Source organism: Lissotriton helveticus, chromosome 10 (genome assembly GCF_964261635.1).
Source record: "Lissotriton helveticus chromosome 10, aLisHel1.1, whole genome shotgun sequence".
Taxonomy (NCBI): Eukaryota; Metazoa; Chordata; class Amphibia; order Caudata; family Salamandridae; genus Lissotriton; species Lissotriton helveticus.
Window position 1 is genome coordinate 9,308,600 of NC_136071.1, and position 25,385 is coordinate 9,333,984.

At 49.8% G+C, this 25,385-nt stretch overlaps 1 protein-coding gene across 3 annotated transcripts in view; it reads left to right on the top strand.

The window, feature by feature from the left end:
• Nucleotides 1-25,385, top strand: part of PFKFB1 (6-phosphofructo-2-kinase/fructose-2,6-biphosphatase 1) — a 129,567-nt gene that overhangs the window by 47,704 nt on the left and 56,478 nt on the right. For all 3 annotated transcript variants that reach the window (XM_078664541.1, XM_078664542.1, XM_078664540.1), the window contains exons 7-8: nt 14,992-15,113; nt 21,476-21,683. In XM_078664541.1, the coding sequence (XP_078520667.1) occupies nt 14,992-15,113; nt 21,476-21,683 (330 nt within the window). The remainder of the gene's footprint in view (nt 1-14,991; nt 15,114-21,475; nt 21,684-25,385) is intronic.

Genomic DNA, 25,385 nt, shown 5'->3' on the forward strand with positions numbered 1-25,385 from the left:
ATGCTATGCCCTACTGTGCAGTGCCGTTCTGTGCTATGCCCTGCTATGCCGCGCTGTTCTGTGCTTTCCATTCCATGCTATGTCCTGCTGTGCCCTGCTGTTTCGTGCTATGCCCTGCTGGACCTTGCCATTCTGTGCTATGCCCTGCTGGACCTTGCCATTCTGTGCTATGCCCTGCCATTCCGTACTATGCCCTGCTGTGCTGTTCTGTGCTATGACGTGCCAAGCCATGCCCTTCTGTGCCATGCCGTATCGTGCTATGCCATGCCATTCCGTGCTGTGCCCTGCTGTGCCGTGCTATGCCTTGCTGCTCCATGCTATTCCCAGTAGCGGTTGCTACTGGACTCGGGTGGTAGGACGGGGGCTGAGGAGTTGCGGAGGGCAAATAAACCTTTAAAAAAAACACTTACCTGTGACGGCCGGCTGGCCGCTGCCTCTCCCCCCTTCCTCTTCTTCCCGCTCGGTCCTGCAGCAGGATACAGGAAGCATTCATTGTGATTGGTCTGAGTGCTGTGGATCGGCGCTCAGCCTTGGAATGGGGGCCTGGGCACGTTCTCCATGCAGGCTGTAATGCAGTCTACGTGGAGAATATGGGAAGTGCGCATGACTATTTTGGGCGGCCCGAGAGGGCTGACCAAACAGTCACGTGCACTTAGGAGTGGGCAAACCACTCCTCCCCTGCTGCTGTTCCTGGAGCAGCCCCGCCCCGCCCAGAAAGCTGCTACAGCAGAAAACAAGCATTAGAAATGCAATCGGGCTTGGATTTATTTGAGTTTGAGCTAATGGCATTATAAATGCCAATGTATTGTTGCTATGTGTTGTGGAGTGTGTTCATGTGGTGTGTACTGCCAGTGATCTCCTTGTGAGTGTGAGAATATTGCACCGTTACTGCCTGTGTTGTCCTTCTTGTGAGTGTGAGAAGCTTGCACCTCTGCTGCCTGTGGTCTCCTTGTGAGTGTAAGAAGCTTGCACTGCTGCTGCCTGTGATGTCCTTCTTGTGAGTGTAAGAAGCTTGCACTGCTGCTGCCTGTGATGTCGTTCTTGTGAGTGTGAGAAGCTTGCACAGCTGCTGCCTGTGAGTATGAGAAGATTGCATTGTGCATCTCTGTGCTGTGCCTGTTCTTTATAAGGGACTCTTGCTCTGTTGCTGCTGCTGCCTTGGCAAGTACCTGCTGTGAGTGTGTGAGGGAAGCTTGCACCGCTGCTGCTTGTGATGTCCTTCTTGTGAGTGGGAGAAGCTTGCACCTCAGCTGCCTGTGGTATCCTTGTGAGTGTAAGAAGCTTGCACTGCTGCTGCCTGTGATGTCGTTCTTGTGAGTGTGAGAAGCTTGCACCGCTGCTGCTTGTGATGTCCTTCTTGTGAGTGGGAGAAGCTTGCACCTCAGCTGCCTGTGGTATCCTTGTGAGTGTAACAAGCTTGCACAGCTGCTGCCTGTGATGTCCTTCGTGTGAGTGTGAGAAGCTTGCACCGCTGCTACCTGTGAGTATGAGAAGATTGCATTGTGCATCTCTGTGCTGTGCCTGTTCTTTGTAAGGGACTCTTGCTCTGTTGCTGCTGCTGCCTTGGCACAGTACCTGCTGTGAGTGTGTAAGGGAAGCTTGCACCACTGCTGCTTGTGATGTCGTTCTTGCGAGTGTGAGAAGCTTGCACCTCTGCTGCCTGTCATCTCCTTGTGAGTGTAAGTAGCTTGCACTGCTGCACTGCCACTCTGCACCACCGCACTGCCACTCTGCACTGCCACTCTGCACCGCCACTCTGCACCGCCACTCTGCACCGCCACTCTGCACCGCCACTCTGCACCGCCACTCTGCACCGCCACTCTGCACCGCCACTCTGCACAGCCACTCTGCACCGCCACTCTGCACCGCCACTCTGCACTCTGCACCGCAACTATGCACCGCCACTCTGCACTCTGCACCGCCACTCTGCACCGCCACTCCGACCGCCACTCTGCACCACTGCACCGCCACTCTGCACTGCCACTCTGCACTCTGCACCGCCACTCTGCACTGCCACTCTGCACCACGGCCGCCACTCTGCACTGCCACTCTGCACCGCCACTCTGCACCGCCACTCTGCACCGCCACTCTGCACCGCCACTCTGCACCGCCACTCTGCACTCTGCACCGCCACTCTGCACTGCCACTCTGCACCACGGCCGCCACTCTGCACTGCCACTCTGCACCGCCACTCTGCACCGCCACTCTGCACCGCCACTCTGCACCGCCACTCTGCACCGCCACTCTGCACCACCGCACCGCCACTCTGCACCGCCACTCTGCACCGCCACACTGCACCGCCACTCTGCACTCTGCACCGCCACTCTGCACCGCCACTCTGCACCGCCACTCTGCACCGCCACTCTGCACCGCCACTCTGCACCGCCACTCTGCACCACCGCACCGCCACTCTGCACTGTTACTCAGCACTGCCACTCTGCACCGCCACACTGCACCGCCACTCTGCACCGCCACTCTGCACCGCCACTCTGTACCGCCACTCTGCACCGCCACTCTGCACCGCCACTCTGCACCGCCACTCTGCACCGCCACACTGCACCGCCACTCTGCACTGCTAGATATGCGCTGTCATCGCTAGCCTGTAGATATGCATTATCATCGCTAGCCTGTAGATATGCACTGTCATCGCTAACCTGTAGATATGCTCTGTCATCGCTAGCCTGTAGATATGCATTGGCTTCACAAGCCTGTAGATATGCACTGTCATCGCTAGCCTGTAGATATGCTCTGTCATCGCTAGCCTGTACATATGCACTGTCATCGCTAGCCTGTAGATATACACTGTCATCGCTAGCCTGTAGATATCCATTGGCTTTACTAGCCTGTAGATATGCATTGGCTTCACTACCCTGTCGCACGTGTGACTCCACTCAGCCTTTCATCCTTCTGAGGTTGATAAAATGAGTACCACCGAGTCGGATAACAGTAAACATCTGTTATCTGTCAACAGCAGCACTCGAGCTCTTGTGGGGTAAAGTGGCGCTCTGTAAATGCATGTTATATAAGAGAGAGAGAGACATTTTCAGCAGAGCAAGAAGGTTTCAAACATCCAGGCAAATAACCTCACATTTCTGTCAATTTTATTCACATTCCAGTCTATTGCCGAGATTGTGGGCTGAATCGCGACCCAGGAGAGGACTCGAAACCACTTCCACATGGCATTTTTTCCACGTATGGCCAAAGAATGGAATGTTATTATTATTATTTTTTTTGGGTGCATGCACATTGTCAAACTTCTCCCAGGCTGCTGATTTAAAGCTCGGTAAGCCCCCACAGAGCTGCTTTTTAATTGCTTCCGAGGGATGCAGGTCAGATCTCCAGTTAGCCGCAGCGCCTTGTGGTTGCAAAAGTCAGACTGTGGCTTTTATTTGCATTTGGAAAACATTTTTTAACTTATTAATGGCATGTAGGTAAATAATTATTTTTAATAAACGGAAGAGAAGCCTACGATAAAGGAATACCGTTCACAGAATTATGCGCTCTTTCAGCGCTCCCACAAAGGGTCCTTAGCTCGCTTACAGTGTCACTGCAATGGTGAACGCGCTCGCACCATCTGGATTGCATTACACGGGCACTCTGACAGCTCGTAATTAAGATTAATGACTCTGCCGTGCTCGTTCGCGCACACAATATGCCACATCGGGCACGCGTAAATTACTTACAGCCTATCACTTCAAAGCTACTACATACACAGCACAGCGAAGACGAATCACTAGGCAGATGACAGAATACACTAAGGAATGTGTCTGTTTAGAGCCCTAGAGTCTAGAGATCCTTTCTTTCTTCTTTAGCATTAGGAGCTCGAAGCTCCACCCCCTTCGTGGGCGGAGGCCTCGCCCTAAAAACCATAAAATGACAATAACCAAGTTATTAACATTTTATGTTTCCTGCTGCGGAGCAGTGGGGCAACGCTCCTCCGCCTTAGCGGAGGAGCCGCCACTGGCTTCCCTGCTGTGTCGTTCCGTTCCATGCTGTGCAGTTCTGTGCCATGCCCTGCCGTGCCACGCTGCTCCTCCGGCTGGTTGCCTCCTCGGCCCCAGCCGGTGACCGCGCTGGCCCACATTTCACAGCCGGACGCTGGGACGGAGGGGATCAATTTTATGTAGAGAAGCAGTGCTTGAAATGGAAAAATAGAAGCCAGAGTACCTGCTCGTTCCTGAGAAGTGCTGGTACTCTCCAATTAAAAGTATTGCTTTTCTCTTGAAAAGTGCAGGTACTCTCCCTCTTAAAATAAAAAAGTGCCGGCCCATTTTAAACACTGTGTAGCAGCAAGTTATTCTTTTTTCGGGCAGAGGGCGGGGCCTGCACCAGTAGTGCCTTGTCACTAGGACTCACGGTTGTGTCATTGAGCGAGGCTGAGCTGCCGGCTGGGGCGTGTATGCAGTGCCACTGAGTCAGGCACCCCAGGGCTTTAAGTTGGGGGGGGCTGTGGGGGGCTGAGCCCCCCAGTATTTTTTGGGAGGCCTCGAAAGGGGGCTCTAGGGGGCTCTATTTTCGGGCCTCAAAGGTAGGGTGAGCAGACGTCTCGTTTTTTGTTGTTGATGTTACTAGTGTGGGTAACATGTCTTGATAGTGAAATACTGCCAATTTCGTTTTTCACTATTGAAAGGCTATCTTGCCCATAGGATAACATGGGGAATGCTGTGTGACATGTTTACCTGCATATCTTCCCATAACGGCAAGATAGACATATGGAATCTGGTATCCCTGAGCTCAGAATTTAATAACACATCCTTTAGTGAAGATGGTTTTTAAATTCTAAGTTTGGAAATAGCACTTTTAGAAAGTGGCTATTTTCCTGTTCTATATTGATAATAATAGGGTTATACCCAAATAACCCTCACACACCTGGGTAAAGTACCCAAGGCTACAAATAACAAAAACTAGTGGGGAGGGATCAATTTCCAAATTAACTGTAAGTACAGGGACTATAAATTCCCCCTACAGTAAGAACATAATTCTCAGTCTTAATTTATAACTTTTTTATATAATGAACACATGCCATCAAGTCATCACGATCACCTATTTTATTTTTGGGAATCTGAACTTCAAAAATGTTATTCTCTTTTTTATATGCAATGTAAATAATCATACAAAATACACGTATATTCACATCATTGTTACATAAATGAACAACAATCCTACAAACAAACATGATTCTAAAATAGACTTGTAAAAATTGTTTTCCAATTCTCACCCAAATAATCACACATTATCAAAGAAGTGTCCAACTATGGAGTCAGGTGGTACACGAAAGAGGAAGTCGTGTATTCACACAATCAGTTCACCAATTCTGAACCAACAATTTTTAAAGATTGTGCATAGCCAAACAATTAATTCCGGTATATTAATATCACATAGACTCCTCTTTTCAAAATGGTATGTCGACGCGGACGCGCTTCGGCCTCCAAGACTCTTGGCCTCCTCAGGACGAGGGTGAACAGAATCTCTTTTCTCAGTCTTTAGATAATGCGTCACAATGGAACCTCAGGGACCCGATTTTCAAATACTGCCGGATCGTCACAGTTACGGCCGTCAGCCTCGCGCCCTCTATTCGCGAACAACCGGCTCTTCTGCTCTCTCTATCGGGACCGGCAACTCTACTCTTTCCGTGAATGAAACACGGTCTTCCGTCTTCCACTGGCGCACATAAACACGGCACCTGTTCAGCCTTTCTGTGTGCCTCTGCCTGGTTGCGTATTGACTGTCTGGTTTGTAAATATCAATAAACGATGTGCCCCGGATTCTGAGAAAGAACTTATAGCCAGCTTCAGTGTGCTAAATGCAGGCAACTTGCCTTCTGGTGATGAATGCATTCTTTATGGTGAAACAGAGATCCAGAAACTGTGTTCAGAGTTTCAGCTGCCAGCAAGAGGTACTATCCAAGCTTTTAGACTTTTCAAAGATTTTGGTGGAAAGAAAACCCCTGAAGCATTAAAAAAGTTAGTAATTTGCATGGAAATCGTGGAGAAGTGTGGCTCACTGGTTAGAGGAGGCAGACCTGGAAGCAGAGGGCAGCCCGGGACCAGGGTTCAATTCCCGGCTCTGCGGGGTCTTGAGTCCTAAAATGTCCATGGACTCGACAATTCTCGCTCCGGTGCCTACTCGATTCACGGGTTCACACTCTGCGACTCTGGGCAATAGCTTGCTTAATCTCCACAACGGCCCCTCGCGGCGGGATGCCTGGCTTTCACCTTGCGGATACCCTGCCGGGGTTATCTCACAGGGGAATACCAGGACGGGTTCCCTAAGCAACCGCTTGGTGATTTGCGCTATATAAATTCCTGTACATTTACATTTACATTTAAACCCTGCCAGCAAGTAATGCGGATTGCGAGAGAGGTTTCAGCGCAATGAACTGAATTGCTAGTCCAACACAGGCCTCTCTTCTTGCAGAGTCCATTTCTTCGTGCTTATGGGTAAAACTCAATGTTCCTCCATTTGAAACATTTGACGCAAAGCTGTTTGTAAAGAGTTGGTTGGCAAAATGTAGAAGGCCTGCTGAAGAAAATTATTGTAAAGTAAAGTAAAAGTCCACATTTGTAAAGCGCACAATCACCCCTAAGGGTCTCTAGGCGCTGGGGGCCGTCGGGAAGATTAAGCAAGCTATTGCCCAGAGTCACATGGTGCTGGGCTACCCTGCCGCCGGAGCCGGGGATCGAACCGTGGTCCCCGGATTCCAGCGTCAGTCGCCCTGGCCGCGGCGCCACACCTCTCCCGAAACCCCAGCAAAATAGACACAGTGAATATCTTCAAGGGTTTTGGAAAAATCCTGCAATAGATTTCTAAGTAATGTAAGTCATTTTTACATGTTTTTTTAAAGTGTTTGGTATTTTATGGCTGATACTTAATAAATATACTGTTTTGCCTCTTTTATTATCCTTTGCTGGATGCGACTTCATGATTTTCTTAAGCACACAATGCAAGTTATCTTGAGTTAGGCCATGCCCCTACTCAGATAAGCCACACCCCTTTAAGAAATTTGCAAAGCCCCTTTTAGAGCACCCCCAGTTTTTTCCCCACTTCAAGCCCTGGGCACCCCTCTGACCCACTGAAGGTTCTCCAAGGGTGCTGTGCCATCTGATTGTCTCGGACCCTTCCTCTCCGCATGCATCACACGTCCAACAGATACATTTAAGACTCCAAGCGCCTTGTAAGTGAGGTGCTGTCTGAGTCCCAGTGCATAGCGAGCTCGGGCCTCTCCTGGGCAGACCCCTTCATTCACTGGAGAAAGACACTGAATCAATCCAAAAGAGATGGGTGGGAGGCTCAATCCAACCCTTCTTTACTGCCAGAAATGCATCTGGGTATCATTCCATTCCAAAGTTTTTAGCTCGTCTGTGCCTTTCTAGGCGCTGAGGAATTATGCACAGGTCAGTCTAGGACCTGACACACACGGGCAGCCCTGCCTGGTTGTGGAGGGCATGTCCTGTGAACAGGAGCACACGCCACTCTAGATGGCTTCCAGCTTCAGGCCTCATCTGGGAGCTGTGGCTCGAGTTGCTAGGCCTGGTCAGCTGGAAGCGCCTACCCTTCAGGGACAGGAGCCTCTCGGCGCTAGAACTCAAAGAGAAACAGTCATGTCAATCATTGATGTTGAGGCATTCTGGGATGTGTCACTTGGCCGGTGTCAGGAGGACTCCGGTGTGATGCACGGCTTGACACTGATGCACCAGGATGCAGAATTGTGCCACCCTGGATGAATCTGTGTCATTTTGTCTTCCATTTGTCCAGTTCCACTCTTTGAATGTGATTTTTCTTATACGGTCTACTGTACTCCGGCCTCTTGAAGTATACAAAAAAGTGATGGATGGAATGCTTGAATTCATTTCAGCCACTGATACATTACTCGGGCCGTATCCCACTCCATCGTTATTTTGCACACCAGGTCACCTCAGTTTGGACCCACCTATATACAAATCAGTCTTGACCCTGCTAAGGCAGTCCTCCCTGGACCAGAAATGATCATCCTGTCTCCGGTTTGGGGGTATCACCCCTCATCAGCCAGACGAAGCTTGAATCCAGTGGCCAGGACCTCCCAGAACCAGAACACAAGCAACCCAGGACTAATGTCGCCCCGATTAGAGCTCACCAACCAGGTATAGCCGGGTCGAGTAGCACAGTGTGCACAGGACCTACACCTGGGCGTAGCCGTCCCACTTTGGCTGACTGCAAGAAAGTGGGCTTCTTTTGCAGTACCCCCCCCCCCCCCCCCTCCCCACACACACACACTTTTCACCTGATTTCTGATGCACTTTGACTGAATGGCCACTGTGTCTCTGCCAATCAGGTTCCCAGGGCCTGCGTTCTTTCCCAAACCTATACCTTTGTTTGCACAATTGGCACACCTCTGGCTCACTTATAAGTCCCTTGTAAAAGGTACCGCTGGTACCAAGGCCCTTGTGATGAGAGAGGGTCTCTTAGGGCTGCAGCATGCATTGTGCCACACTAAGAGACCCCTCACCAACCACGCGCACACTGCTGCCCCTCAGAGACCCTTCACCAAACACATCCACACCGCCACTGCAGCCTGCGTCTTTTGGTGCAACTAAAAATGAAGAGTTGACTGCCAGGCCTGCCAGCACTGCAAGAGGCATAGGTATGTCACCCCTACAGTAGGCGTTACAGCCCTGAGGCAGGGTGCACCGTACCTCTGGAGAGGGCATAACTACATGAGCAGATATGCCCCTATAGTGGTAAGTCCATTCGTAGACATTATAAATGCATAGGGAAGCCATGCTGGGGACATGGGCTCATCTCATATTAATGAAGCCGCACTGATGCCAGTGTTGGATCCATTAAAAAATGCACTCGGGGGGCACCTCAGAGGTGCCCCCCGAAAACCTACCAAACCACTGGTGTGTGCCTGACTGGTCTGCAACAGCCTGCCACTACTAGACATGTTTCTGACCCCCTGAGATGGGAGCCTTGTGCCCTCATGAGCCTGAAGCAAAGCCTGCTGTGGGTGTCGGTGCTGCACACTTACCCCAAAGCAGAAACATCATTCAGGGCAGTGAGCCTCAAAGGCTTCCTGCCCTTTGTTATGCTTGCCAGGGCCTCTCCTGCTAGTGGAGATGCCCGACCCCCGACCAAGCCCCACTTTTGGTAGCGAGGTCCACAGTAAAATTAGTGAGCAGGAGAGGGGTGTCCCCTCTCAGCCAGTACCACCCCTAAGCTGCAGTGACCACCTCTTTTGAAAATCCGCCATATTGTTTGTGAGGATCTCGGCCAAAACGATTAGGGATATTCCCCCTCCCCAGAAGGAGTGGACATATAAAGGGTGCAGTCACCCTAAAGGTAAGTAGCCAATTGGCTGCTACCTCCCAGCACCTGTAACGCCCCTAAATTGAGTATTTAGGGGCACCCCTGAACCGTGATCCTTGGATTCCTGGTGACCTAAAGAAGATGGACCAAAGAGCCGCACCAGCAGTGAAGTCTCCAGACGACAACTGACTTGGCCCTAGCCCCACAGGCCTGTCTGCAGTCTTTGAAGAAACCTGCTCCAAAAAGTGACTCGTCCTGCAGGTCCAGCAACCTCCAAAACCCTAGGACTGTCTGCCTTCCCCAAAGACCAAGAACTCAGGAGGACGGCGGCTCTGTCCACAAAGAAACCGACAACAAGAGCCCTGCTGAACCACACAACCAGACCTACGGAATTACCTGTGCATCCGGCGCCTACGGCTAAGTCGAAGTGGCCCACCGGAATCAAGAAGGTTCCCCAGTGGTCCTGAGCTCAAGTCCACTCCAGAGTGACCTCTCCTGGACTCCATGACGACACTTACAGCCTCAACATGAAGGGTCCCCCAACCATGACCGATTCCAATAAGACCTATCCGAAGTCCAGAGACACCCCTGCACCCGCAGCCCAGAGGCTTTGGGGAGCTTCTCCGATGGTGTCCCTGGGTTCCTCAGCATCCCAGCTTACCTCCAGAGGCACCGGTCCCCTTCCTCCAGTTTCCTGGTCCGAACCTGCAGCCTTTGTTTGAAATCCTCATTCTCTATTGATTACCATTGGGCGCCCAACGCTGTGTTGGCACTCTGTACCCGGCTGCTTTCATGACACTGAGGGGGTGCGTTTGGTGCTGCCTCGTGGCCCCCCAATGCTGGTCGACACCCCTGGAGATTGACCCCCAACTCTGATTTTACCAACATTCAACGGGCACCTCTCTGTGTGCCCCCAGTCTTCATTGATTAACATTGGGCCCCAGTGATCGAATCCCACCTCTGCTCCCGACCACCCCAGTGCCGCTGGCGGTGCAGTCTCTACACTTACCTGACCCCGGCCCAGTGTTGATCCTAAAACCCAAAGACTGGAATTGTAAGTTGTGTGCTTACTCGTGAAATTGCATGATTGTTTTCCTTCCATAGGTTAACATTGAACTTTGGGGAAAATGCAGTGTCCACTTTTTATACTGAAAAACTGTGACATTGCAAAAGTATTTTATTGCAACTAAGTATCTTTGGTTCTAAGTAATAAACATACAAAAGGTGATATTTTTACAAACAATTGCTCTCAGATTCAGTCATTGAGTGTGTAATCATTCCTTGTCTGAGTGTGAACAACAAACGCTTAGCACTGCCCTCTGATAAAGCCTTACTGCTCGCCCACACTACCACTAAAGAGAGCGTTAGTATTATCTACTTGAGCCTCTGTAAATCCTCTGGGGATCCACTGGACTCTGCGCACACTATACCTTACATTGGTGTGGTATATACAGAGCCCGCTTCCTACAGCGACACGCTAAAGTACACAAAACAGTGAAGGATGGAATGTTTTAATGAACCTAAGCCACTGGTAACGACTCGGGACCGCGTCCCAGTCTATCGTTATTTTACACACCAAAAGCCATCGCTAGGATGAACCCACTCCCAGGCAGTGGCGGCTGGTGCCATTTAAAAGGGGTGGGTGTAAAAGTTATGAGGTGAGTTAGATCTTGCGTAAGCCTGGTTGATATATAGGGGGCAGGAAGATTATCCCCAAAGAGAAAATGTAAAAAAAAAAAAAGAGTGGGCAAATGGGTTCATTTTAATTGTTCCAGGACCACTGCGGACTCCATGGGCCGGCAGACTGATAGACCAGATGCAGTCAGTTACCACCAGCATCCTCAGGGCCAAAATCAAATCTGCACATGAAGGAAGAAGGTAGGGCGGGGAGAAGGGCAGGTATGAAAGAACATCTGGCACCCAGCACATAGGGTACCATTGGCGGGGGTCGTATCATTGTATATATTTTACAGTTTAAAATACACAGATCATTTCAATATTCTCTTTTCATATGTATATAAAGAAAAAGAAAACAATTATTGGCAAGCAAAAGAAACACCTCCACAAATCGAGACTTCCCTTCCAAGCGACTCGGTCTGTATGGAACTGACACCGTGTGCACGCGCTGCAGTCGAGTCGTGCTGCTCTGTTGATTCATGGCTGGTGTACTGTAGTCAGACTGTCACCCACCTCAAGGCCCAGCAAGAAGGGATCCCTGCAAAAAGTACCCACTATAGACCGGCACGGACAGCCACAAGAAGCGGAACGCAAAAGGTGCCCGTGGAAAAGGCTGCGCTGGCGTGGAAGGATTTGAAACCACTGACACTTTACGGCCACTTCATGGACGCATAAAACGGTGCAGCACCTCTCGGGAGTTCACGCGCGGCGCAGTTTAGAAATACTAAAAGTGACAGAATATTGCACTCTGTCGAATATTTACACAGACTCACCCTGGAGCATTTCCCTCACACTGAAAGCTTTCTACACAGTCACACCCGTCGGTTTAACCCCTTCCATGCTAATGACGGCCCCTGGCCGTCATGCATCACGGTGGGCGTGTGCTGATGACGGCTGGGGGCCGTCATGATCCCGCCCACTCTTCAAAACGGCCGCACAGGCGCAGAATCGCAGCCGCGCCCGAGGGGTTAAACGTGGCTGGGTGCCTACTTTACACCGTCTAAAAACTGCCCGGCGCTCGTGCCACAGCTTCAATACAGGACCCAGCCTGCTCGGGGGCACTCCGCCCATTGTAGCCACCGTGCCAGGAGGCACTTGATTAACATAGTTTCCATACATTATCATGCAACATTAAGAGTCGTGTGTAACCATACTTTCAACACGGCCGCTTTCATGTGTGGCTTCTGCCGCCTTTGTGTTGTATCTCCCCTAAGGCACGCATGTGTAACGTACGGGGCAGGAATTAAGTGGCTTAAGCCAAATATGTGCCTTCGGCCTGGATCAAATGTGGCACAGACTCAGTCCCAGTGCATGCAGAGTGCACAAGCGCACAAAAACAAGCAAATAAATAAAGACAGAAGAGTTTTCCATTCCCCAACTTAATGGAACTCGTATCTTCCACGCGGATCTCTGGTCACCTGATAATTTACCTACCTGTAGAAAGTGAAAAGTTTAGGTTTCGCAATCGTAAGACTCAGGAGGATTTTACCACCATCCAACCAGGGCCTGTTGTGAGGGCACAAAAAGCCCAGGGAGAGAGAGATACAAAAGGGGATGATGGACGGAGAGTTTGAACAAATCAAACACTCACCCCCAGTCAACTGATCTGGGTTTAATCCATCACCATTCTTTAGTTCACTCAGCCACCCCAGTGCAGTTCGGGCTGGACTGTTCCCACAAGGCACAGGGTCAGACTGATTTGCATATAGCCATGTCTGAACTGGGGTGGCTGAGTGAACTAAAGAATGGTGATGGATTAAACCCAGATCAGTTGACTGGGGGTGAGTGTTTGATTTGTTCAAATGCTCCGTCCATCATCCCCTTTTGTATCGCTTTGTTCGCCCTAAGTGTGGCAGGTTATGCTCAGACTTGAGTCCCTTGCTCACTTGGCCACTGGATTCAAGATAGCCTGGCTGATGAGGATTATGAATCCGAAACCGGTCCCAGGAAGCTTGTTTCCGGTCCAGGGAAGGCATGGCTTGGCAGTTCGGGCTGGACTGTTCCCATGAGGCACAGGGTCAGACTGATTTGCATATAGCCATGTCTGAACTGGGGTGGCTGAGTGGGCTAAAGAATGGTGATGGATCAAACCCAGATCAGTTGACTGGGGGTGAGTGTTTGATTTGTTCAAATGCTCCGTCCATCACCACCCCCTTTTGTATCGCAGGGAGAGAGAGAGGCAGCCTCTCCAGTCCTCCTACCACTGCGCTGCCTCACGTGCACATTGTAGAGGAATCTAGTAGGAGCAGGAGCCAATCCTGATGCTGCTATGAATGACTGCACTGCTCCTGCTGTTGCTGCAGCGTTAGGATTGGCTGGGGCAGGGAACCTCACTGCTCATTACTGAGACTGGGGGCTGCGGCTCTGAGTCACCCCCGGCTCAGTTAGGTGCACTGTTGGTGAGGCTGTAAAGGAAGCCTAGCACGCATTTTGGGCTGGCCGAAGAAAGGCAGCCAGCCAAACCCGACATGCGCACTTAGATGCGCTCTGCTCAGGCTCCTGTACGGGAGGGTGCATGTGATGACAACATTGTTTCACTTTCAAGCCCCCCCCTCCCAGGAACGCACTGCAGCGTGCTCGTCTGCTCGATCTCACTCAACTGCGTTCAGCTGGCCCACGCGGCTGCCGCTGAACCAAAGCACTTAGATATAATGACAACACAGCTGCCTAATAGAGTACATTTAATTTGGGGGCTGAAATATAAGTGGGGCAACGCCCTCACGGTGGAACCGCCCCTGGTCCCTGGATGCTTGTTTGTGGTCTAGGGAGGCCCCGGCCTGGTGTCTCGGGCTGGACTGTTCCCACTGGGGCGGAGTCATGAATGATTTGCATATGGCTTGGTCCAAACTGAGGTGGCATGGGGGGCAAAAGAACGATGGATTTGGCTGCGGCCCGAGTAATTACCAGTGGCTGAGATTAATTCAAGCATTCCATCCTTCACTTTTTTGTATACTTCAGTACTCCAGGCTCTCGGCGTTTCTTAAAAATAAGCATCAGCAAAGTCTTGCCTTTCGGACCTATTGCTTTGTCAATTGCTTTGGGCGTGCTGTGCTACGTCCCTGATGCTTTGCTGCATTGGTAAAGAATTGAAAAGAAAAAAATCTTTGTTGTGGCTGGCTGCGTTATTTTGTAGGCACGCATACCGGGCATGTGCGTGCCTACAAAATTACAAAGCTGTTTTTCTTTCTTTGTAGTTATTGTTCCGAGTTGGATCGGTAAACCAAAATCAAATGTGTGAAAGTGTTTTGCTTTTTTAAAGCAGTTTGAGGGAAGCATAATGGGGGCAGAAGCAACAGAGGGGTGGGGAAGAGGAAGCCACACTGGGGACAGAAGAAACAGGTTTGCGGGTCCGAAGCAACACAAGGGCGCAGGTGGGGGCCGCAAAACACATTGCGCAGAGGGGGAAAGTAGACGACACAAAGAGAGGGCAAACTAGAGGGTTGGCTGGGTGCAAACAAGAGAGAGCAATGTTGAGTGGGTGGTGGGAAGCAAATGGGTGAGCAAGCAACTGTCGGTGGGGAGTACACTAGGGAAGCACCGGGGGCGACAGAGAGCAACGCAGAATCAAAGGAGAGAAACGAACACAAGGGACACGGCTCAAAACACATTCACTCAAATGGAGCGCGTCACAGAAAAGAAGAAAGTAGTAATTGCAAGGCAAGCGGTCAAACCAGCGATGCCCGTCAAAGAGATGGTAAAGAGGCAATGCTCCATGGGAGGGACAAACACATGATTGACAAGCTGGGACACGAATAAGATACAGGCCAATGGGAGTGACAGGGAAGCCAGCGGATGGTAAACGATGGGCGGGCTCCAAGCCCCTCACTGTTCTTGGTAAGCCGCAGCATGTCTCGCGACAGAGAGCGCGTTGCGCTGTCTAGCCACCGCGACCTAATAGGACTATGGACGATGTGTTTTTGAAAAGTTGTTTGACAGCGTAGACCTTTAATACCAACACACGCCGCAAACTGAGCGAGTCTCCAGCCTCTCCCTTCCTCCTCTCACCCCTTCCTCCTCCTCTGTTGCCAGCAAGTGAAGCTCTCGAGCCCGGACTACAAGGACTGTGACCGCGAGGAGGTGGTCGAGGACTTTCTGAAGAGGATCGAGTGTTACCAGACATACTACGTGCCCCTGGACGATGATGTGGACAGGTGAGCCTCTTCTCAGGTGCCCCCTACGAAGGTACCGGGGTGTCAAACTTTGCCTTCTGCATCGCACCCTCACACGTTCGCGCCTTAGGTCTCCAGTTCAGGGCGGGTCTGTCTGTCCTCAGACGCGTCATCGGCTGGACAGACGTTCTGAGCAGATGAATGGTTTAATAACAGGGATCCCTTTCTTCAGGAAGGACCAGCTGGGGCTGTGGAGAGAGCCCGCCCCCTTCTCAGGGGAGGGGCTGAAAAGAGGCCTCACTTCCAGAGGGAGGAGTTATGGAAAGGGAAGCCAATGAGATGAAGGGCACCTCCCACCTGTGCTCCCCCCCCTCTCTTCTATGCACGCTGATCCAGGACAGCCGGCAGTCTCCTGGGGGGGGCACTCCTCCCACATTAAGTCGATATTCCCTGATTCTTGTCTCTCTCCTCCCTCACGTTCAGCGGTCTCTTGTACATTACAATCAGGCGCTCTCTTGCTCCCTCTCCTTGCAGCGGTCTCTCGTGCATTACAATCAGGCACTCTCTTACTCCCTCTCCTTGCAGCGGTCTCTCGTATATTACAATCAGGCGCTCTCTTACTCCCTCTCCTTGCAGCGTTCTCTCGTATATTACAATCTGGCGCTCTCTTACTCCCTCTCCTTGCAGCGGTCTCTCGTATATTACAATCAGGTGCTCTCTTGCTCCCCTCTCCATGCAGCGATCTCTCGTACATTACAATCAGGCACTCTCTTACTTCACTCTCCTTGCAGCGATCTCTCGTACATTACAATCAGGCGCTCTCTTGCTCCCCTCTCCTTGCAGCGGTCTCTCGTACATTACAATCAGGCGCTCTCTTACTCCCTCTCCTCGCAGCGGTCTCTCGTACATTACAATCAGGCGCTCTCTTACTCCCTCTCCTTGCAGCGGTCTCTCGTACATTACTATCAGGCGCTCTCTTGCTCCCTCTCCTTGCAACGGTCTCTCGTATATTACAATCAGACGCTCTCTTACTCCCTCTCCTTGCAACGGTCTCTCGTATATTACAATCAGGCGCTCTCTTACTCCCTCTCCTTGCAGCGGTCTCTCGTACATTACAATCAGGCGCTCTCTTGCTCCCCTCTCCTCGCAGCGGTCTCTCGTATATTACAATCAGGCGCTCTCTTACTCCCTCTCCTTGCAGCGGTCTCTCGTATATTACAATCAGGCGCTCTCTTACTCCCTCTCCTTGCAGCGGTCTCTCGTATATTACAATCAGGCGCTCTCTTACTCCCTCTCCTTGCAACGGTCTCTGGTATATTACAATCAGGCGCTCTCTTACTCCCTCTCCTTGCAGCGGTCTCTCGTATATTACAATCAGGCGCTCTCTTACTCCCTCTCCTTGCAGCGGTCTCTCGTATATTACAATCAGGCGCTCTCTTGCTCCCCTCTCCCTTGCAGCGGTCTCTCGTACATTACAATCAGGCGCTCTCTTGCTCCCCTCTCCTCGCAGCGGTCTCTCGTACATTACAATCAGGCGCTCTCTTGCTCCCCTCTCCTCGCAGCGGTCTCTCGTATATTACAATCAGGCGCTCTTTTACTCCCTCTCCTTGCAGCGGTCTCTCGTACATTACAATCAGGCGCTCTCTTGCTCCCTATCCTTGCAGCGGTCTCTCGTATATTACAATCAGGCGCTCTCTTGCTCCACTCTCCTCGCAGCGGTCTCTCGTATATTACAATCAGGCGCTCTCTTACTCCCTCTCCTTGCAGCGGTCTCTCGTACATTACAATCATGCGCTCTCTTACTCCCTCTCCTTGCAGCGGTCTCTCGTATATTACAATCAGGCGCTCTCTTACTCCCTCTCCTTGCAGCGGTCTCTGGTATATTACAATCAGGCGCTCTCTTACTCCCTCTCCTTGCAGCGGTCTCTCGTATATTACAATCAGGCGCTCTCTTGCTCCCCTCTCCTTGCAGCGGTCTCTGGTATATTACAATCAGGCGCTCTCTTACTCCCTCTCCTTGCAGCGGTCTCTCATATATTACAATCAGGCGCTCTCTTGCTCCTCTCTCCTTGCAGCGGTCTCTCGTATATTACAATCAGGCGCTCTCTTGCTCCTCTCTCCTTGCAGCGGTCTCTCGTATATTACAATCAGGCACTCTCTTGCTCCCCTCTCCTTGCAGCGGTCTCTCGTACATTACAATCAGGCGCTCTCTTACTCCCTCTCCTTGCAGCAGTCTCTCGTGCATTACTATCAGGCGCTCTCTTACTCCCTCTCCTTGCAGCGGTCTCTCGTACATTACAATCAGGCGCTCTCTTACTCCCTCTCCTTGCAGCGGTCTCTCGTGCATTACTATCAGGCGCTCTCTTTCTCCCCTCTCCTTGCAGCGGTCTCTCGTACATTACAATCAGGCGCTCTCTTACTCCCTCTCCTTGCAGCGGTCTCTCGTGCATTACTATCAGGCGCTCTCTTTCTCCCCTCTCCTTGCAGCGGTCTCTCGTACATTACAATCAGGCGCTCTCTTGCTCCCCTCTCCTTGCAGCGGTCTCTCGTACATTACTATCAGGCGCTCTCTTTCTCCCCTCTCCTTGCAGCGGTCTCTCGTACATTACTATCAGGCGCTCTCTTACTCCCTCTCCTTGCAGCGGTCTCTCGTACATTACAATCAGGCGCTCTCTTGCTCCCCTCTCCTTGCAGCGGTCTCTCGTACATTACAATCAGGCGCTCTCTTACTCACTCTCCTTGCAGCGGTCTCTCGTATATTACAATCAGGCGCTCTCTTACTCCCTCTCCTTGCAGCGGTCTCTCGTATATTACAATCAGGCGCTCTCTTGCTCCCCTCTCCTTGCAGCGTTCTCTCGTATATTACAATCAGGCGCTCTCTTACTCCCTCTCCTTGCAGCGGTCTCTCGTATATTACAATCAGGCGCTCTCTTACTCACTCTCCTTGCAGCGGTCTCTCGTATATTACAATCAGGCGCTCTCTTACTCCCTCTCCTTGCAGCGGTCTCTCGTATATTACAATCAGGCGCTCTCTTACTCCCTCTCCTTGCAGCGTTCTCTCGTATATTACAATCAGGCGCTCTCTTACTCCCTCTCCTTGCAGCGGTCTCTCGTATATTACAATCAGGCGCTCTCTTACTCCCTCTCCCTTGCAGCGGTCTCTCGTACATTACTATCAGGCGCTCTCTTGCTCCCCTCTCCTCGCAGCGGTCTCTCATATATTACAATCAGGCGCTCTCTTACTCCCTCTCCTTGCAGCGTTCTCTCGTATATTACAATCAGGCGCTCTCTTACTCCCCTCTCCATGCAGCGATCTCTCGTATATTACAATCAGGCGCTCTCTTACTCCCTCTCCTTGCAGCGTTCTCTCATATATTACAATCAGGCGCTCTCTTGCTCCCCTCTCCTCGCAGCGGTCTCTCGTACATTACTATCAGGCGCTCTCTTACTCCCCTCTCCATGCAGCGATCTCTCGTATATTACAATCAGGCGCTCTCTTACTCCCCTCTCCATGCAGCGGTCTCTCGTACATTACTATCAGGCGCTCTCTTACTCCCCTCTCCATGCAGCGGTCTCTCGTATATTACAATCAGGCACTCTCTTACTCCCTCTCCTTGCAGCGGTCTCTCGTATATTACAATCAGGCGCTCTCTTGCTCCCTCTCCTTGCAGCGGTCTCTCGTACATTACAATCAGGCGCTCTCTTACTCCCTCTCCTTGCAGCGGTCTCTCGTATATTACAATCAGGCACTCTCTTACTCCCTCTCCTTGCAGCGGTCTCTCGTATATTACAATCAGGCGCTCTCTTACTCCCTCTCCTTGCAGCGGTCTCTCGTATATTACAATCAGGCGCTCTCTTGCTCCCTCTCCTTGCAGCGGTCTCTCGTACATTACAATCAGGCGCTCTCTTACTCCCTCTCCTTGCAGCGTTCTCTCGTACATTACTATCAGGCGCTCTCTTACTCACTCTCCTTGCAGCGGTCTCTCGTACATTACTATCAGGCGCTCTCTTACTCCCTCTCCTTGCAGCGGTCTCTCGTATATTACAATCAGGCGCTCGCTTGCTCCCCTCTCCTTGCAGCGTTCTCTCGTATATTACAATCAGGCGCTCGCTTGCTCCCCTCTCCTTGCAGCGGTCTCTCGTGCATTACTATCAGGCGCTCTCTTACTCCCTCTCCTTGCAGCAGTCTCTCGTATATTACAATCAGGCGCTCTCTTACTCCCTCTCCTTGCAGCGGTCTCTCGTGCATTACTATCAGGCGCTCTCTTACTCCCTCTCCTTGCAGCGGTCTCTCGTATATTACAATCAGGCGCTCTCTTACTCCCTCTCCTTGCAGCGGTCTCTCGTATATTACAATCATGCACTCTCTTGCTCCCCTCTCCTTGCAGCGGTCTCTCGTACATTACAATCAGGCGCTCTCTTGCTCCCCTCTCCTTGCAGCGGTCTCTCGTATATTACAATCAGGTGCTCTCTTACTCCCCTCTCCTTGCAGCGGTCTCTCGTATATTACAATCATGCGCTCTCTTACTCCCTCTCCTTGCAGCGGTCTCTCGTACATTACAATCAGGCGCTCTCTTACTCCCTCTCCTTGCAGCGGTCTCTCGTACATTACAATCAGGCGCTCTCTTACTCCCTCTCCTTGAAGCGGTCTCTCGTATATTACAATCAGGTGCTCTCTTACTCCCTCTCCTTGCAGCGGGTTCACGTATATTACACTCAGGCGCTCTCTTACTCCCTCTCCTTGCAGCGGTCTCTCGTATATTACAATCAGGCGCTCTCTTACTCCCCTCTCCTTGCAGCGGTCTCTCGTATATTACAATCAGGCACTCTCTTGCTCCCCTCTCCTTGCAGCGGTCTCTCGTACATTACAATCAGGCGCTCTCTTACTCCCTCTCCTTGCAGCGGTCTCTCGTATATTACAATCAGGCACTCTCTTGCTCCCCTCTCCTTGCAGCAGTCTCTCGTATATTACAATCAGACGCTCTCTTGCTCCCCTCTCCTTGCAGCGGTCTCTCGTACATTACAATCATGCGCTCTCTTACTCCCTCTCCTTGCAGCGGTCTCTCGTACATTACAATCATGCGCTCTCTTACTCCCTCTCCTTGCAGCGGTCTCTCGTACATTACAATCAGGCGCTCTCTTACTCCCTCTCCTTGCAGCGGTCTCTCGTACATTACTATCAGGCGCTCTCTTGCTCCCCTCTCCCTTGCAGCGGTCTCTCGTATATTACAATCAGGCGCTCTTTTACTCCCTCTCCTTGCAGCGGTCTCTCGTACATTACAATCAGGCGCTCTCTTGCTCCCCTCTCCCTTGCAGCGGTCTCTCGTATATTACAATCAGGCGCTCTCTTGCTCCCCTCTCCTTGCAGCGGTCTCTCGTACATTACTATCAGGCGCTCTCTTACTCCCTCTCCTTGCAGCGTTCTCTCGTACATTACTATCAGGCGCTCTCTTACTCACTCTCCTTGCAGCGGTCTCTCGTACATTACAATCAGGCACTCGCTTGCTCCCCTCTCCTTGCAGCGGTCTCTCGTACATTACTATCAGGCGCTCTCTTACTCCCTCTCCTTGCAGCGGTCTCTCGTATATTACAATCAGGAGCTCTCTTACTCCCTCTCCTTGCAGCGGTCTCTCGTACATTACAATCAGGCACTCTCTTACTCCCCTCTCCTTGCAGCGGTCTCTCGTACATTACAATCAGGCGCTCTCTTACTCCCTCTCCTTGCAGCGGTCTCTCGTATATTACAATCAGGCACTCACTTGCTTCCCTCTTCCTTGCAGCGGTCTCTCGTACATTAAAATCAGGCGCTCGCTTGCTCCCCTCTCCTTGCAGCGGTCTCTCGTATATTACAATCAGGCGCTCTCTTACTCCCCTCTTCCTTGCAGCGGTCTCTGGTATATTACAATCAGGCGCTCTCTTACTCCCTCTCCTTGCAGCGGTCTCTCGTACATTACCATCAGGCGCTCTCTTGCTCCCCTCTCCTTGCAGCGGTCTCTGGTATATTACAATCAGGCGCTTTCTTGCTCCCCTCTCCCTTGCAGCGGTCTCTCGTATATTACAATCAGGCGCTCTCTTACTCTCTCTCCTTGCAGCGGTCTCTCGTACATTACAACCAGGCGCTCTCTTACTCCCTCTCCTTGCAGCGGTCTCTCGTATATTACAATCAGGCGCTCTCTTGCTCCCCTCTCCCTTGCAGCAGTCTCTCGTATATTACAATCAGGCGCTCTCTTGCTCCCTCTCCTTGCAGCGGTCTCTCGTATATTACAATCAGGCGCTCTCTTACTCCCTCTCCTTGCAGCGGTCTCTCATATATTACAATCAGGCGCTCTCTTGCTCCCCTCTCCCTTGCAGCGGTTTCTCGTATATTACAATCAGGCGCTCTCTTGCTCCCCTCTTCCTTGCAGCGGTCTCTCGTACATCAAGATCTTCAACGTCGGCAGCCGTTACCTGGTGAACCGCGTGCAGGACCACGTGCAGAGCCGGACCGTGTACTACTTGATGAACATTCACGTGGCCCCCCGCTCCATCTACCTGTGCCGGCACGGGGAGAGCGAGCTGAACGTGAAGGGGCGCATCGGGGGGGACTCGGGGCTGTCAGCCCGCGGCAAGCAGGTTTGTGCAATAAATACACGCATGTCACCGTAGAGCGTAAAAGGCCATTTATTAGGACAGGGTTGAAAAACAGTTAATCAACCTTCATAACATTTAACATAACATCAAAACATCATATATACGACATTCCCTTCCTCCCGAACCATTCTCACATCAAACTGAAGAACTGAAATCTTCATTCTCAGGGAATACTTACTAATAAAAAGAACTTGGCACAGAAGCTGAAAATATGAAAAGACATCTTTATTAAATTTAATAAGTGAGGCCACGTCACACAGAAGCCGTAGCAACTGAATGAGGTAGTTTGAGGAGTACAGAGAACAGAGGTCTTATATATGCTCAGGGTTACAAAACTCAGCATAAACGTAAGGGGCAGTCCTTGCTTTTGCAAGCCCATAATCAATCATTGAACAAACCCAACATTCTTCTTTAGACAAGCCGGACAAACCCATAATAAGAAAGACCACAACCCATATCGTAAACAGACCATAAAAGAAGGAACAGAAACAGATAAGAAGCAGGATAAGGGGTGTGTGTGTGTGCATACCAAACTCTACAATGTCCTGTGCTTTGATCCTCAATCTTGATCAGCTAAAGGGCAGGAACCTGTTTGGCAAGGTCAGCTTCAGGCAACAGGGTCAGTTCACTCAGGTCAAACAGGAGTCAGCACAAACTCAAGCTAAGGTGTACGTGTCCTAAAGACTTGTTCAGCCACAGTCATAGGCCTATGTGAGGGCAACCACAAAATGGCTACTATGCACAAAAATGGAACCCACGGGTTCAGAATTCACAGAACCTCAAAACCAGCTTTCACCCCAATGCCCCACACCTTGCTTCATTCTTCCGCCTTTCACTCACTGACCTCCTTCCAGTTTCCAATCTCTCCTTCACGTCCCCTACAAACACCCTCAAAGAAAACCCTTTTACCTGATCGACGAACCCACACACTTTCTCTTTTGCTCCCTTCATCCCCCGAGGGGGGATATGCCCATATGTGACTCCAGTTTCATAAGAAGCGGGAAATCCAATATCCCTTGGAGGCTTGGGCGATAAAGATTTAAGAAAATGAAGGTTTGCCTACAAGGGATTTTGTTTATCTATTAATTTTGGAGATACTATCTCAAACGTACTTATCGAGGTTCCACCCTTATGTGTGGTGAACGATAGATTTAATCAAACAGTCAATGAATAATTATACTTTGAAAAATACTGTCTCGAAGAAACATACAATCTTGAAAAACACATCAAATACAATGCAAATAAAAATATTTCAACATTGTGAGCCAATGTAAATTGTAGCGATTGATGAAGAGAATAAACGCACCGTGTGAAAAAAGAAGAAAGAGATAAAATCGGGAACACATTCTAACCTCCACCAAAAAGTGTGAATGGTCAAAAGGTATTAGTCTTAAAGTAATATATTGCTTGATATCTAATTCTAAACTTAATTTAAGTATTGTAGTGTGACATAGTAGAGAACACAAGGTGAATGTCACAAGAATGTAGTTTAATAAAGTAAAAGGACCCGCAGGGAGCGGAACAGATTAAACAAGCAATTAAGGGCGCCAGCTGTTAAGTGGTTGACAATGACAGCTGACGTCATATAAATAGTCAATGAACATTCCATGATCTGTCATAGGATGCCAGATCATGGAGATAGAAAATGCACTAATGTTATTACAATTGGAATACAATGCAGGAAGTACAACATCTCCCTTTTTCCCATGTGAATAACGACCTTTATATATTGAGAATCACTCCATTACATAGTCTTTGAATCTTCCAGGAAGATTTATGACTCTTCCCCCTCTAGAATAATTTTCTTCTACAGTTGTCTGAACAGAACCATGAGCAGGCTCACTATATACATCAGTTTCAACATTTCCAGTACACATGTTATCGCCACCATGTATTGTAACAGAGTCATCTTCATCCATAGAGGTTCTTCTTGAATTTACTATAAACTCTGAAGAATCTCTGTAACTGTCGTTGATATGTTCTGTCATAGAATTATTTTGCATGTCATCCCATTCAAGAACACTATCATCGACGCTACTTTCATGGTTTTCCTCACCTCTCATTATAATGCACTCTTGTCCTGGTTTAAGTTTCACCACATGGTCTTTACTTCGCCATCCTTCTCCTTCCACTAAAACTGCACCATTAGTAGCTTTGTCTACTCTCTTGGGTTTACTATACTTGGACTCTCCCTTACTCACCATACCTGGTCTTTTCACTAAAACCCAATCACCAGTTTTTATACTTTTCACCTTCGCCCTATTAACCATGTCGGCATATGCATTTGTAGACCTTTGTTTTCTTTCAATGTTTTCTCTCACACCTAACTCCTCATCATTTATCACTTTAGATTCAGTTGCAACACTGCTCCATCCGCCAATCTTAGGCGTCAATATATTGTTACACGATCTCCCTCTCATCAGAAAGAAAGGAGTGTGTTTGGTGGCATCTTTCGGAGTATTATTGTAGGTATTGACCTTCATTCTTATGAATTCTTTCACATCCATTTTGTTGGCGATTGCCATTTGAATTCCCTCTTTAAAGAACCTGTTCAGTCTCTCAACCAAGCCATTACTCTTGGGGCTATACAAAGGAGTTTTCTCTTGAGCAATGCCTGACACTTTAAGAAAATCTGTCATTGTACTTGAAATTAATTGCGAACCATTGTCTGACACCAGAATCTTTGGTTGTCCTTCCCTATCAAAAATTTTCTTTAAAAAATTTATGACAATGTCAGTTGTGACAGTGTGCACGAATTTGTAACAAACCCATTTGGAATAGTAATCCGTCAACACAATCAGGTACTTACTGACATTTGGCAGTACATGAAAAGGTCCGGCAAAATCGATTGCGACTTTAGCCCACGGACCATTGGGAATAACCACCTCCTGCAACACATTTTTCTCCATTCTCCAGTGCTTATCAGACTTCAAACACTGTTCACACTTGTCCACATAGCTCCTTATCTCATTGTCTACCCCAGGCCACCAGTAATGCAATCTGAGAATGTTTCTGGTGGCAGTGACGCCAGGATGCCCATTGTGAGCAAGACTTATGATTTTTTGTCGAAGTTCATAAGGCGGCACAAAGACTTCGCCTCTTTTCAAATAACCACTTTCCATCGTCAACTCATCACTCACTTGTTGGTAGCTCCTTAGTTCACTAGGTAAGTTCCTAATGGGAGGCCAAGCACTGCGCACATACTCTTGCACCTTGGTTAAAATCGTGTCCTTAGCTAATTTTTCCTGCCAATCCTCCTCCGATATGGATCCTTGACACATGATAGTAGCATCTATCAGAGCTACCACACACTCGGTATCATCCATTGACTCTTCCTTTAAAATTTGAATTGGCAATCGTGACAAACAATCAGCCCTGCAGTTTTTTCCTCCTTTGATGTGTTCAATCACATAATTGAACTCCTGTAATTTAGACATCAATCTCAGTAGTCTTGAGCTAGCATTTCCGTTGCCACGTCCCGTTCCATTCAGCATATAAACTAGAGGTTTATGGTCCGTCACAAGAGTGAAACTTTTACCCCATAGATAGTCTTTGAGCTTGTGCACAGCCCATACGCATGCCAAAGTCTCACGCTCAATGGTACTATAGTTTTTTTCCGTTTCATTCAGTCTCCTTGAAATAAAAGCAATAGTATTTTCCTCATTTCCAGATCTTTGACAAAAT